General features: G+C 38.8%; 1 protein-coding gene across 24 annotated transcripts in view; it reads right to left on the bottom strand.

Moving 5' to 3' along the window:
• Positions 1-14,929, bottom strand: part of LOC101042315 (microtubule actin crosslinking factor 1) — a 393,287-nt gene that overhangs the window by 48,288 nt on the left and 330,070 nt on the right. For 20 of the 24 annotated variants that reach the window (XM_074380572.1, XM_074380574.1, XM_074380570.1 and 17 more), the window contains 10 exons: positions 12,388-12,547; positions 11,719-12,042; positions 10,536-10,620; positions 9,801-10,042; positions 8,942-9,148; positions 6,902-7,021; positions 6,071-6,178; positions 4,624-4,842; positions 3,212-3,415; positions 1,009-1,240 (listed from right to left, as the gene is read on the bottom strand). In XM_074380572.1, the coding sequence (XP_074236673.1) occupies positions 1,009-1,240; positions 3,212-3,415; positions 4,624-4,842; positions 6,071-6,178; positions 6,902-7,021; positions 8,942-9,148; positions 9,801-10,042; positions 10,536-10,620; positions 11,719-12,042; positions 12,388-12,547 (1,901 nt within the window). The remainder of the gene's footprint in view (positions 1-1,008; positions 1,241-3,211; positions 3,416-4,623; positions 4,843-6,070; positions 6,179-6,901; positions 7,022-8,941; positions 9,149-9,800; positions 10,043-10,535; positions 10,621-11,718; positions 12,043-12,387; positions 12,548-14,929) is intronic. The other 4 variants (XM_074380569.1, XM_074380579.1, XM_074380583.1 and 1 more) reach the window with 1 other exon arrangement.

Genomic DNA, 14,929 nt, shown 5'->3' with positions numbered 1-14,929 from the left:
CGCGCCACCATGTCCAGCTAATTTTTTGTATTTTTAGTAGAGACGGGGTTTCACCATGTTGACCAGGATGGTCTCGATCTCTTGATCTCGTGATCCATCCGCCTCGGCCTCCCAAAGTGCTGGGATTACAGGCTTGAGCCACCGCGCCCGGCCTAAAGGATAATTTTCTATTTTAGGTTTATTATTTCTTTTCTTTCTTTTGAAATGGAATCTCATGGAATCTCACTGTTTTTGCCCAGGTTGGAGTGCAGCGGCGCAATCTCAGCTGGAGTGCAATGGCGTGATCTCACCTCACTGCAACCTCTGCCTCCCAGGTTCAAGAGATTCTCCTGCCTCAGCCTCCTGAGTAGCTGGAATTGCAGGAATGCGCCATGAGGCCTGGCTAATTTTTGTATTTTTAGTAGAGAGAGGGTTTTGCCATGTTGGCCAGACTGGTTTCAAGTTCCTGACCTCAGGTGATCTACCCGCCTCGGCCTCCCAAAGTGCTGGGATTATAGGCGTGAGCCACCACACCCAGCCTATTATTTCTACACTAGCATTTTCCTCTTACATTGGTCTCCCACATAAAGGGATCACAGAAGTAATGCAAAAATGAGCTATCATCTACTATAAAGGTAGTACTAAGACAGAAAACCCTTAACTTACAAAAGGGCTGAGATGAGAACTCTGTTTCCAGTATTCTATGTTAAACTTGTATGTTTCCCATGGAAAGCATTACAAAAGCTAGCTATGTTCTACCCACTATTGATACTGTAGTTTACTCACATTGGGGTTAAAGGAGCTTTTGTTTCCTGGCCTGGGAATCTAACTACCAATTGTAACCTTGTTTCAATGGGGAAATGTGTTCTGAATGCCAAATGATTTTCCAATAACTTTCTGGAATACTCATTACTGGGGACTGCCTTTGCATTCAAGGAAATAAATGAATCAGGTAGAATGCTGAAGATAACCACAGCCTAGAATTCATTCTGTTGATTTTCTTTAAAAATAATGACAGTCATCAAGCACCTTTTGCAGCCAGATCCTTGTCTGCTCCCTGAGATCGTCCAATGAGCTCCTCTCCACGGCGCTTCAAGGCCTCAAAGGATGGCTGCAGTTTTTCTAGCTCCATGGTGGCACTCTTATTTTCACTGATGCACTCTCTGATCTTGTCTACTTCAGCAGGGATCAGTGGTGGCATACGCAGGCGAGAGGAAAGATTCTCCAGTGTCTCCAACATAGGCTCAATTTTATCATGAAACTAAACAAACATTGGAACATTACCATCACAGCATACCTCATCACTCTTCTTGGGAAAACGTTAGGGAATAAAGACGAGATATTGTCCTACTACTGCTTAGGATAACAGCCTAGTGGCTGTTAAGAAACTGTTTTGGGCCAGGCATGTTGGTTCATATCTGCAATCCCAGCGCTTTGAGAGACTGAGGTGGGCAATCACCTGAGGTCAGGAGTACAAGACCAGCCTGACAAACATGGTGAAACCCTGTCCTTACTAAAAATACAAAAATTAGCCGGGTGTGGTGGTGCGCACCTGTAGTCCCAACTACTAGGGAGGCTGAGACATGAGAATTGGTTGCAGTGAGCCAAGACTGCACCACTGCATTCCAGCCTGAGTGACAGAGTAAGACTCTGTCTCAAAAAAACACAAAAACAAACAAAACCAAAACTGTTTTGGGCATAGTATACCAGAGCTGGCCCATTAGAAAAAAAAAAAAAAGCCAATATTTATTTTAAGAATCTAAATATATTAATATACTAGAAACCAATTCAAATTTTTAGTGCTGCCACAATATTTCTCCTATTCCAACTAATGTAACAAAAAAGGGACAAGACTGTAAAACTGCTTAGAGTCAGTATGTCAACATCTGAGATGACAGTTGCATGCAACAGACTAGACCAACAAATTAGATGCCCTCTACCAGCTGTGTAAATGGATGGGGAACTTAATATGCTACATGACTTATAGTTTAAAAGTATCATGGCATGCAATTTAACAACCCGTCTATGGAACAATAAGAGAGAAAAAAATGTTGGAATAATGAAAGGTAATTAAGGAAGACCAAATCTAACCTTATTCTTAAAGAATTATTACCTTCCCACTTTTCTGGTACTTTGAATAACATGACTACAACTGAAAAGTTCTCATTAAAATTTGCTGCAAAGAGGGGAGAAAAGAGAGCAAAACAAATAAGCTTGCCGCCTAAGAAAAACCTATCTCAAACCAACTCTGGTTTTAGTTAGAGAAAGGCTTACCAATTTCAAGTGTCCTATAGAAAAAACACGGTGGGACTTCTTAACAAAATCACTTCCCATCACTCTCTCACTTCTAGGTTCCACCCCAAATGAAACTGGCGTAATAAACTGCACTAATTAAATTTATTCCAACAAAGTTAAGGGAAATTTCCTCATAGGCAATGACCTTAATTTTCAGCATTATAAGAACACCCTAGTCCCAACGGGGATGGGAACCTTACCTCTGTAATCTGTAATGGTGGGCGCGGTCAACACAACAATGAAATGTGACGATGTGGGGAAGACAGGAGCAGGCAGCAACAACACAAAGTAACACATTCCACAATGTGAGTGAGAGATGGGACGGCAGGTGGGGGGAGAAACTTGAGTAAGTACAAATATTAACCAAGAATATTGACTAAACATAGGAATAAAATACCCAGACATGACAACAGTACCACTAAGAGTAATATATTAGTTGAAAGTATGTAGTTACATGCTTTAAACTCCTCTGCTGGTGGTTTTTGCTTCTTTTTGGCTTTTACTACTCCCTACTCAAGCATATGAACTATGAGTTAGCTGGTTGCTTAAGAAAACTAATGTGCTGTGGCTCTAAAGCAAAAAGTAACAGGCCCAGTAAGAAGTATTTTTTTGAGGTAGTCACTGCTTTCGAATCTGCAAGATAAATTTATCCAAAATCATCTGCTAAAAGGATCATCACAACATAAAGTTTTCAGAGAAACCATCAACAGACGATATATACCAGCCAAGATGCATTTCACTCTCCTTAGAATGCCAGTATGCCAATGTTCCTTGTAATAAAAATGCAGATAGGCTAAGCTTTCTGTTCCATCTACCAATCATGTATTATAAACATGCTGGTCTGGAAATTCCTGAGCACAAAGGCATACCTGATACAGAGACCTCTTGTTTAGAACAGCAGACAGTTGAAGGTTGTGAGTGTCAGACATACACATACCTGTGCAGACTGGGACACGGCCTCATCCAGAGCCAGGGCTCGCTGGCGCACCTCTTCCTTTATTTGGGCATACATGTTTTCTGCTTTCTGGTATTTTTCTTCCACCATTCTCCCTTCCTCGGGGTTTAATTCCTTTAGCTGTGGGCCTATCTTTAGTAGTTTGTCAATATGAGGTTTGTGTTCAGCAATAGATTCCCTTAATTGCTAGGTAAAGAAGAATTAAACCATAATGAGTACTTTTATACCAGTTTACTTATTTAGATACTTTGATCAGAGCTAATATCAACTTTAAGGAAAGGAACAAACAAAATTTTTAAAATCCAGCAAGGCCCAGCATTTATGAGAAAACAAAAAAACACCTAAATCTTAGGTTCTAACACTACCCAATTCTCTTAATTTTAAAAAGTCAGTTATGATGCAGCTTTCCTGAAAACATCCTCTCTTCCTACCACCTGTGTCATACAAATCTACTCCAGTCTCTTCTGTACTCCTTTTTTTTTTGAGACGGAGTTTCGCGCTTGTTACCCAGGCTGGAGTGCAATGGTGGCGCGATCTCAGCTCACCGCAACCTCCGTCTCCTGGGTTCAGGCAATTCTCCTGCCTCAGTCTCCCAAGTAGCTGGGATTACAGGCACGCGTCACCATGCCCAGCTAATTTTTTGTATTTTTAGTAGAGACGGGGTTTCACCATGTTAACCAGGATGGTCGCGATCTCTTGACCTCGTGATCCACCTGCCTCGGCCTCCCAAAGTGCTGGGATTGCAGGCGTGAGCCACTGCGCCCGGCCTCTTCTGTATTCTTAAGTACTTCTATGCAGTCTATTTTACTCTACATGGTTTAATAACTGTCTACCTCCCAGACTGAGATACCAAGCTGGATAAGCTATGAATAGCAACATTTTTGGCAATCCAACCACTCCTTGACTTTACTGCTGGCTACGTCCAGTTTACATCCTTCCACTTACAGGAATAGCAATAAGCACAAGCCATAAACCAAAAATAAACATTTTAAAGTGTCATTAACTATACAGAGCAAATGCTTTCGGACATTCTCTCACAGCTTTCACTCCAGTTGGTGCCTAACTAAGTAGAAAGTGCCATCCAACCATACCTTGAGTATAACAGCACCCCATTGTCCCTGGAAGTATTTTAAATTCCATTGATTTTTAGTTAGTTCTTTAGCTCCATCATACCAAGATTCTTGACATCTCCATAATCTTAGTGTTTAATCAATTTATATTAAACAACAAAGAAAATAATTCATATATATATTATGCAAAGAAATTCTAACTGATTAAGAATTAACTTCGTAATACAGAAGAACTTGCACTTATAGATACTAATACATGTTGTTTTTAAATAAATTATAGAGAACATTTTAGAGCAGTAAAATGAAACTTGGCATGCTCCTTACCCTCATTTCCTCTTGCTGCTGCCTGAGCTGCTCATGATCAATGGCTGGAGGGGGTAACTGTGCTATTAGTGTCCGAGTTTCCTCAATCCAGGGACTGAGCTCTTCGTAAGTTTCCCAAAACTGGTTTACTAAGACCTGGGCCCGTTCTAGGCGGGCATAACGATCTGAATTGAGTAGGCTAATGGCTTCATATTGCTGTATTAGAGACTCTGTCTTTTCCTATGTGAGTAAAAAAAAGGGGTATTACTATTATAAACTCTTAAGAAAAAAATAGGTATATATACATTGAAAAGTCTAAAAGAATATGCAACTAAATTATTTTAAAATCTCAATAAAGATTACAAGTGATTTTTATTTTCTTTATACTTGCCTGAAATTTTCTAATTTTCCCATCATACATGTTTTATTTCTATAATTTTTAAAAGATAAGTTTAAAAAACAGTAAAATAGGACAAGAAAAACACAGCAAAATTAATCTTTCAGTAATGACACAATCTTAGATATAGCATTATTATTATTATATATACATTTTTGAGACAGAGTCTCACTCCGTCATCTGGGCTGGAATGCAGTGGCACAATCTCAGCTCACTGCAACCTCCACCTCCTGGGTTCAAGCAATTCTCCTGCCTCAGCCTCCCGAGTAGCTGGGATTACAGGCAACTGCCACCATGTCCAGCTAATTTTTGTATTTTTGGTAGAGATGGGGTTTCTCCATGTTGGTCAGGCTGGTCTCAAACTCCTGATCTCAGGCTATCTGACTGCCTCGACCTCCCAAAGTGTTGGGATTACAGGTGTGAGCCACTGCACCTGGCCAATATGGTGGTGTTATAATGGATCAATTTAAAACTGAACATCTAAGACGGTACGATGGAATTTTTGCCCATCAAATTTTATCTGTCATTTTTCTTCTGATTAAAAAGAAGTCTCCAGAAAGCTGCCATTTATGTTTCAAATGTTTAGGATGAGTGGCTTAGTTTATGAATATTTCTAAGGAAACTTCGGTTTACCATATCCTTTATAAAACAAAACAAAACTTGTCTACAAACTCTCTTGACCAATCCTTTTAAAAATAGGTATGACCTTTTAGAAGGATATGAAGAAGAAATTAATATCTGCATACGGTTCTAAAAAAAATCTACCATAAATACCTTGAAAAGTAATTCAAAACTTGTTCCCTGCGGAGTGAGGATAAGTAACAATTCCTCTGTTAAAAAGAATAAGGATTTGCAATATATTTCACATTATACAGAATGGTTGTTTTAGACATTTGTGCACACAGGGTTAGGATTCTGAAATCCCTAGAACATCAAGCTGGACTTTAATAACAATTATAAGAAAAGTCCAGGAGGAAAAAAAACCCCCTTAAACCCTCATTTCACAATTGTGCTTTTAATTCACCACAATCAAGACAGGAACAATACGGCAAGTAAATAAATATAATTCACCTGTAATACAGCTTTCTGCTCCTCCCCACAAGTGCCAAAGATTTCACCACGGTGACTGAAGAGTTCATCCATTGAATCTTTGTGTCGAATAATATCAATGGAGAAAGCCTTTGAAAAGTAAACTGTAGTTAAGTCAAGAAGTAAAAAGACCCTTATCTGTGTTTCTGAATGTTAAGACACAATCTACGAAAAAGCCACATCAAAAATTGTTCTTAAATAGTTTGACACTTTGCTTATCCAACATCTTCTTTAGTTTCTTTTTAGTAGCTTACAAAAATTTCTACTCTCCTAAAAATCACCAAGGAAATTGCTAATTCTTCTCTTTTTTTTTAAAAACGGAGTGTAACTCTTGTTGCCCAGGCTGGAGTACAATGGTGTGATCTCGGCTCGGCTCACCACAACCTCTGCCTCCTGGGTTCCAGAGATTCTCCTGCCTCAGCCTCCCGAGCACAGGCATGCACCACAGGCATGCGCCACCACACCTGGCTAATTTTGTATTTTTAATGCAGAGAGGGTTTCTCCATGTTGGTCAGGCTGGTCTCGAATTCCCGACCTCAGGTGATCTGGCCGCCCTGGGCCTCCGAAAGTGCTGGGATTACAGGCATGAGCCACCGTGCCCAGCCAGAAACTGCTAATTTTTCTTTCCTGGATTAATAGGTGTATTTTTCTTTTTCACAAAGCAAAAAAAATTCTTCCTCATCTCAACCAAGTATGTATAAAATTAGTTTCTATTTACCATCATGTCATTAAATTATTCTACCTGACATGGGATAACTTAGTGACTCTAAGTTATTGATGATTCTATTAGCTCAGGACAGGGCGGGCACATACCTTCTGTACCTGAAGCTGAGCTGTGGTCTGGTCCTGTTCCAGGCGAATTGGACCCAGGGCCATCAGTTTCCGTTTTGTTTCAGCAACCCAAGCTAGTTCTGCATCAGCAGCTTGCTCATACTAATAGATGCATTAAAGAAAAATAAAGAAATTATATACAACCAAGTCTCCTTCTTAGAACCATAATTTATTCAACATAGCAAGGCCTGATTTTCAGTAATACGGTTTATATCTCACAAGGTAGAGTCAAAACTGGGAAGAATTTCATAAAATCACAAATGAAGGGGCAAACAAGTTAGAATTGATCATATTTCAATTTCTTTAGAAGAAGTTCCAGAACCCAGTTATTGTTTCTACAGCTAGAAATAACAATAGAAACCAATCTCCTTCAAAAGAAATATACCTCTAATCAGTGTTTTCTTGAGACTATACTCTTCCTGCCAATGCTCTTTCCTACCTAGACATGAACAGTAGCAGGTTTAGTCAGATGTTTAAATATATACCTAATATGGCAGTAGACAGCAGAGTCAAGTTAACTTGGAAGTGCTCGCTCAGCTGAAGCAGCATAAGACCCCAGAAGAACACATTTTTTTTTTTTGAGACGGAGTCTTGCTGTAGCGCTTGGCTCACTGCAACCTCCACCTCCCATGTCCTGCGATTCTCTTGCCTCAGCCTCCCGCGTAGCTGAGACTACAGGCACGTGCCACCACGCCTGGCTAATTTTTGTATTTTTAGTAGAGATGGGGTTTCACCATGTTGGCCAGGATGGTCTCAATATCTTGACCTCATGATCTGCCCTTCCTGGCTTCCCAATGTGCTGGGATTATAGGCGTGAACCACTGTGCCCTGCTTAACAATAGATTTTTAAATGGTTATGTAATAACAAAAACCAAAAACATGTTCTACGTGACTGTTACTTCATGAGGGCTCCCCAATCTTCCCCCATCCTTGTCCCTCAGAGACAGAGTCTCATTCTGTTGCCCAGGCTGGAGTGTAGTGGCACAATCATAGCTCACTGCAGCTTCTAACTCCTAGGCTCAAGTGATCCTGCCACTTCAGCCTCTCTAATAGCTAGGACTATACACGCACATGCCACCACACTTGGCTAATTTTTTTATATTTCTGTAGAGATGGTGTCTCATTATGTTGCCCAGGCTGGTCTTGAACCCTTGGTGCCTCAGGGATTCTCCTGCCTCAGCCTCCTAAAGTGCTGGGACTATAGGTGTGAGGCCAGTCTCCGGTGCCTGACCTCCCCAATCTTTTATCTCTTCCTCTTCAACCTTGCCAGTATACACTTATATTTAAAATAAGCTTCTCCCAAGCACAATAAGTTTCATATTGAAATACCTGGCCAAGATTAGGGATAACTCTAAAGACACATTGGGAATATACTTGCACTTGGAGCAAATTGCTCTGTGGTTCAAAAAGCATACGCTTATCACTATGATCTTAAGGCGTTATATTAACTTATTTTTTTGTACTATGGCACATTAAGAGGTGTGTATTCAGCTACACACACAAAAAAAGACTTTTTCTTTCCAGAGAGCAGGAAGGAAAAAAGATCAAGGGAAATATGACACCTGTGTTTACTAAGAAGGTTCTATTTTAGATAGCTCTGCTATTTTGGTTTGCATATTTCATAGTAATTATAGTTCTTGATTCCTTCCCCTCTTCTATCTAATGCTAAGAGAATTAATTACGTCAAACTAAGATTGTGATCATTTGGAACTTTTGAAATCTAGATATTATCTACTCCCATCATCATCGGCCTTCTTAGCAGGGCATTAACTAAGAAAAGGCCTCATGTAGATTCTTCTCCAAGTACTTCTCTACTCAAAGGGGTCAAGTATTTTGGTCAAAACTGAATCCATCCTCACAAACTTCTACCCAATCATTTCCCATTAACAAAACATATTTATTCCACCAGACTTAGCTTAAGCTCATTCTTATTTCTGAGTCTGTATTTATGTGGGTCACAGTATTCTATCTCCCACATCAATACTGTCTAAAATATAAATGCAGAGGTGTTATAAACATTACCTGTTGTGATCTCTGAATAGCAGCATCAATTTCATCCACCCTTTGTCCAATAGTGTCACTGACTAGTTTGTACTGCTCGTTAGCATCAGACACAAGTTTATCCAGCCCTTCTCTGGCTCTCCAGGGCACCAGCTCTAAGAGAGCATGGCTCACCTCATTCACTGTGTCCAACACCAGCCTGTGCTCCATGACCTCCTTCTTTAATTCCTAAGGAGGGAAAAAGAGTTTTCAGGCCATATCTTGCTAAATAAAGCACATCAGCAGCTGTGCTGGGTGGAAAATGCTATCTCTACCACACATCCCAGCAGGACTCTGACCTCCTTCCTTCAGTTATTTTTTTCTCATCTCAGATTTTTCAATCATTCTGAAGCCTGACTTTAGACGTCACTGTTGCTTGATTAGAACGGTCTGTTAGACTTTTTGAGCCAGACTGCCTCTGGGTTAAAAACAACTAATACTTCCTTCACCTCCTTACTTCACCAGAAATGATAAATAATGCTTTAACCAAAGGCTCAGTATTTAACCTAACAAGTACTTAAATAATATTCCTATGCATCTAGAACTACACTAGATCTTGCAGAAAGATCAAATAAAACCATGACGCATTCTTTGGAGAATAAATAACAGACGTAAGTTATAAAACATTACAAAGCAAAGTTTTTAGGGATTTGAGATTCAATTTCTTTATATAACACATATGTAACATATATATCTTTATGTCAAATCTTACTGTCCATGAGTAAACAAGAAAGGGAGGGCACACATTTTTACTTTATATTTAAGGTAAAGGTTGATAAAACTTAAGGATTCTGACAAAGACAAAGTCTTTTTTTCCTTTTACACTAAAATGGCAGCTCACCTTCTGTCTTTGCTGAAACTGGGGTATCTGCTCCCCTGTGGGAGACTGTCCTCCACTGGCTGCCAGCTCCTCCTCCACCTCCCTCAGCCATCCTGTCAGTTCCTCGTAAGTAGACTGGAACTTGGTGGCCAGTTGCCGGGCTTGCTCTAAAGTTCTGAGGGCCTTGGAGCTAGTAACTGTGATGTCTGCATAACGAGTCTTTATTCCATCTAGTTTCTCCTGGATAAGTAACACCTCCTCACCTGTGGAAGACAGCACACAATTACTCATATTTAAGAGATCTATGAATGAGGAGTCTCTGATCCCCTTTTCTTCAAATCAGAGCTTTAATTTCATAGATGCTCTCGCTGTGGCAATGATTTCACTTATCCCATACTAAGGGTAAATGGGAAATAAACTTTCCACTTGATAAAAGAAGCCACTTCTGAATTATTAAAATCTGAGTTTGGCTTCAAGTGTTTCTAGATGTTCCCAGCACCTTTCAGTGGATGCTGGCATTCGATACTGAAGGAGAGAAGGAATCATTATCTATAACTGGACGTGAGATAACTTTTTAGTTTTCAAAAGATTTAGCAGGAAACAACCTTCTGGAGCACAGAGTAGGGAATATAATCAGTGAATATTAAGCTTCTCATATATACATAGAGAAGAGACTAATGCAGGGAACTTCTTTCCTTGGACACATGATTGTCTTTGAGACCACAGAGGTGCTAAGAGATGCACTTTTCAAAGTACCTGTAGTTTGTTTTAGAAGAGCCTGACCGTTTTTAATAGCTTGATCTACATTCTTCTTTCTATTAACAATTTCTTCATTTAAAGCCTGAAAGAAAGGATTATCATTAATCCCAAAACTATGGTACTACAAAGGAAACAAAATGTGAGACCTTTAAGAGACCAAATTTAAAGTAAAGAGATTAATACTAGTGTCATTCAAACATCAGATATTTGATCCCCTTATTTTCTCTTTGGTTAGCCCATTGACTATCACAATAATTAAATCAAATACCTATAGGTAAGCTTTCCTATGTGCTGGATGAGAAAAGATTTAGAATTATATCAGCTTTACCCATCTATTGGTACCAAACCTGAACCCAAGAAAGGCAGAAGTGAAATTCAGCAAAATTGTCTACTGTGTCCAAAATAAGGAATAATCAGAAAGTTCGAGAAGAAATTCAGTAAGAACAGATTGACTTAAATCAGAATCCAGGTTAAAAACTCTCTTCATATTTAAAGCTAATGAAGCAAAAGAATCAGACTATTAGGAAAATTACTTAGCCTATTTTTACTACTCCTAAACAGAGTTCTTAAAAATGAAATGAAAAAGGCAAACTCTTCTTTCTATTAAGATGACACAGACGCCAGGCGCTGTGGCTCACAGCCTCCTACCACTTTGGGAGGCCGAGGTGGGTGGATCACCTGAGGTCAGGAGTTCAAGACCAGCCTGGCCATCATGGTGAAACCCCATCTTTAAAAAAAAAAAAAAAAAAAAAAAAAAAAAAAAATAAAAGATGACACGGAATCCCTGGGATTTGACCAAATCCAGAAATATCCTGAAAGTTTTAACTGTATGATCAAATCCTGGGCACTACATCCTCTTTCATAAACTGCTCAAACAGAATCTTAGTGACCCATCACCTAATGATGTAAATCATAAGATGGAGTTCAGATGGGCCCTGACTATACCCTGTACCATCTTCTGGAATTATTGATTCAATTTGTTAAATGTAAATATTTCCATGGACTCATCCAAAAACAGATTAGCAATCAGCATCAAGTCCACAAACTATGCACTTGTGTATAAAATAAAGTTGAAGTGTTTGCTATGATGAAAAAAAAAAGAAAAGAAACGAAGAGGGACATGAATCAAAATAACTAAATAACTGAGTAACATAACCAATAAAAATGGAAACATGAATACCAGGTGGTCAGCATGCTGTTTGTGCAGGACATCCTGTTTGAAATCCTTTACGAACACTGAACTGAGCTTGTCCTCAACCTCAGCCAGCCAGTTGAGCACCTCCACCTCATCCTCCCCAAATAGCCTAGCATTAGCCAGAGCTTGGTCAAGCAGGGCTGCCTTCCGACAACAGCGGTCTTGAATCTCACTGTATCGGGCCTGCAATGAGTCTATCTTTTCAGACAGCACACCCTGCTCTGCAGATGTCAGGGAGGAGAGGGACTGCCCAATTTCGACTGCCTGATGCACATCTGTTGCATGGTTTTCTATGTCTTCTTCCAGAGCCTGGAAATCCAGATGGAAAAAATGAACAACAGAAACAAAATAAATGAAAAGTAAACACAAAATGATGAATAGCAAATGATACAACAAATTAAACAATTATAAAATTCACCTACTGAAGGGCAAAAATAATACAATAATTGGGAACAAAAGCTGTTTACTCATATGGTAGCCTATCAGTCCATTTCATTTGTATTTCAAGAATGTGACTTTTCCAAATAATAATCTGACCATATTTTAAGTTAAACCCACAAAACATGTATCTTCTAGAATGCTGCAGGCAGTTTTCTCATTTCTAGGATTTCTAATTCCAGTTTTCTGTTTTCATTTACTGTAACCACTTCCTACCTTGTGCCGAATAATCTGCTGCTGTATTTTGGCAGTCTGAGTGCCAACAGGTTCTGAGTTAGCAAGCTTTTTCTCTGTGACCGATAAGAAGTCAGAAATAGGCTCAGCTGTCTCATGGAACTGTTTGGCCAGAACCAGGATGTCTTCCAGCTGTTTTTGCCTATACAAATATATAGAACAAGCTGCTCAGGCAAAAAGTCACATTAAGACTGATAATAGTACTATACTCAGTAAAAGAATAGTCTTTACCAGGTACCGTTTAAATACCAACAGTAAACAGAACACATATTATGTAGCATTTCTATGTTTTAAAGGACTTCACACAATTAACTTATTCTCATTCCGACATAATCTTGTAAGGTGGACAGAATAATTATCCCCTGTTATAAAAGAGAAAGTTGATACAGAAGGCTCATAGAAAGATTTGTCCAATCACCCAGTTGAGTAGCAACAGTAGAATCAAACCTTCTAATGTCTCCTTGTACCATATTGACACAAATCAAAACAGAATGTAGCATGTATATCACCTGAACATGTGACTAAAATGAGGTTTAAAGGAGTCAAAAAGTTGTCTGTTTTCATTTTCTCTGTCACTACATTCATTTGTGAGTAAAGAGAATATCTGAAGAGTAAAGACAGTATATTGCCTATGAACTAGAACTCTCTTTCCAACTCCCCCAAATCCAGTCAGGCTTCTGGTAATTTCAAGCCCCCAAACCTAACTTTGAATACAGATTTAAGGCAAAAAAACAAAAAAACAAACAAAAAAACCTCATACTGGCTGAATTTGCCAACACAGAAAGCAGCCAAACAAAAACAAAAACAAGCAAACAAAAATAAATTATAGACTTCACAGCTCACTTGGAACCTTAATTCTTATTTAATATAACATTCATACTAAGCTTGGCTTTTCCTTGGATACATGATTGTCTTTGAGACCATAGAGGGGCTAAGAGATGTACTTTTCAAAGTATCTGTGGTTTGTTTTACTCTATAAAATAAAAGCAGCAAATTACAAAGGGGAGAGGAAGTCTGGATATTAGAGACAGCCCGACAGGGAACAGACAAGACAACCACCACAGAACTGTATTAGCACATAGATTAACAATGAAAGATCATAATGTTGTCTTTGAATTACTAAAAACAGACTAAAAAATATGGCATTTGAAGAGGCCTGGGAGTATATAATGCACTAAGTTCAGCAAACCTTTACTCAATACCTAATTTACGCCAGGCCCTATGCTAGTTATGCCTTGACAAAATTATTTTAATAAGAAGTGGTTTAAATTAAAAGATGTGGTATTTTGGTTATTAGAAATTCAATTATGTTTGAATATAAAGAAAAACATATATTTTTTTTTTTTTTTTTTTTTTTTTTTTTTTTTTTTAGACAGAGTTTCGCTCTTGTTACCCAGGCTGGAGTGCAATGGCACGATCTCGGCTCACCGCAACCTCCGCCTCCTGGGGTCAGGCAATTCTCCTGCCTCAGCCTCCTGAGTAGCTGGGATTACAGGCATGTGCCACCATGCCCAGCTAATTTTTTGTATTTTTAGTAGAGACGGAGTTTCACCATGTTGACCAGGATGGTCTCGATCTCTCAACCTCGTGATCCACCCGCCTCGGCCTCCCAAAGTGCTGGGATTACAGGCTTGAGCCACCACGCCCGGCCCAAGAAAAACATATTTTAAGTGGCAATCTAAGTATAAAACTTTCTCTCCTAGTTTGTTTATGCCAGCCTTCAAAATATATCTTTAATTAATGCAAGTAAAACATACATTAAAAATTATTAAACCAGAATTTCATTTTTTAAAAATTGTCTCTTATTTTTATGTCTTTCTTACTCATTTGATTTTAGAATCTGAAAATGTGAAAGAATTCATTGTAATAAGATTTAAGGTATTTTTAGGGAGAAGAGCCAAAAGTAATTCAGAAGCATCAAATATCTACTCTTGGTATTTGTTTCTGTTCAAAATATTGGCCCAGAAACTATATTAGGCTATGAGGATGGAAACAAGTAAGGCAGAAGGAAGGAGTCATGAAAATATGTATTAGATAAGCAAACCATGACTTTAAGGAGTCTATGGACCAGGGAGGTAAGTACCTAAAATAATGATGATAATACAAAGTACAGATAAAGAATTATGGCAGTGAAGAGGCAGGAAAAATTATTCCTGCTTGGGGAATACAGGAAAGTTTTATAGAAGAGAAATGGACAAAAGCATTTCATGAAAGATGTATTATAACACCATAAAACACATAGTTAGGAATTTGTCAGAAGATAGTAAAGAACAGAATATAGCTTACTTTAGCTATAATATCAGGAATGAGAATAATAATAGTGGAAACTAAGAAAGATGGGTTAAGATCAAATAGGAGGACTTTGAATGGTGGGCTAAAGGGTTTAGATTTTATTTTAAGCACCTTTTTAGCATGGCAGGCGGTGCGTCAGTGTCATAAGCTGAAGGTTTTATTTTAACAGGGAGTCAATTAAATGTCTCTGAGCTCGAAAAGCTATGATTAGAGGCTTATTTCAGAAAGGTTC

This window comes from Saimiri boliviensis, chromosome 11 (assembly GCF_048565385.1).
Source record: "Saimiri boliviensis isolate mSaiBol1 chromosome 11, mSaiBol1.pri, whole genome shotgun sequence".
In the NCBI taxonomy this organism is placed as follows: Eukaryota; Metazoa; Chordata; class Mammalia; order Primates; family Cebidae; genus Saimiri; species Saimiri boliviensis.
This window is presented reverse-complemented; position numbering and strand designations above follow the sequence as displayed.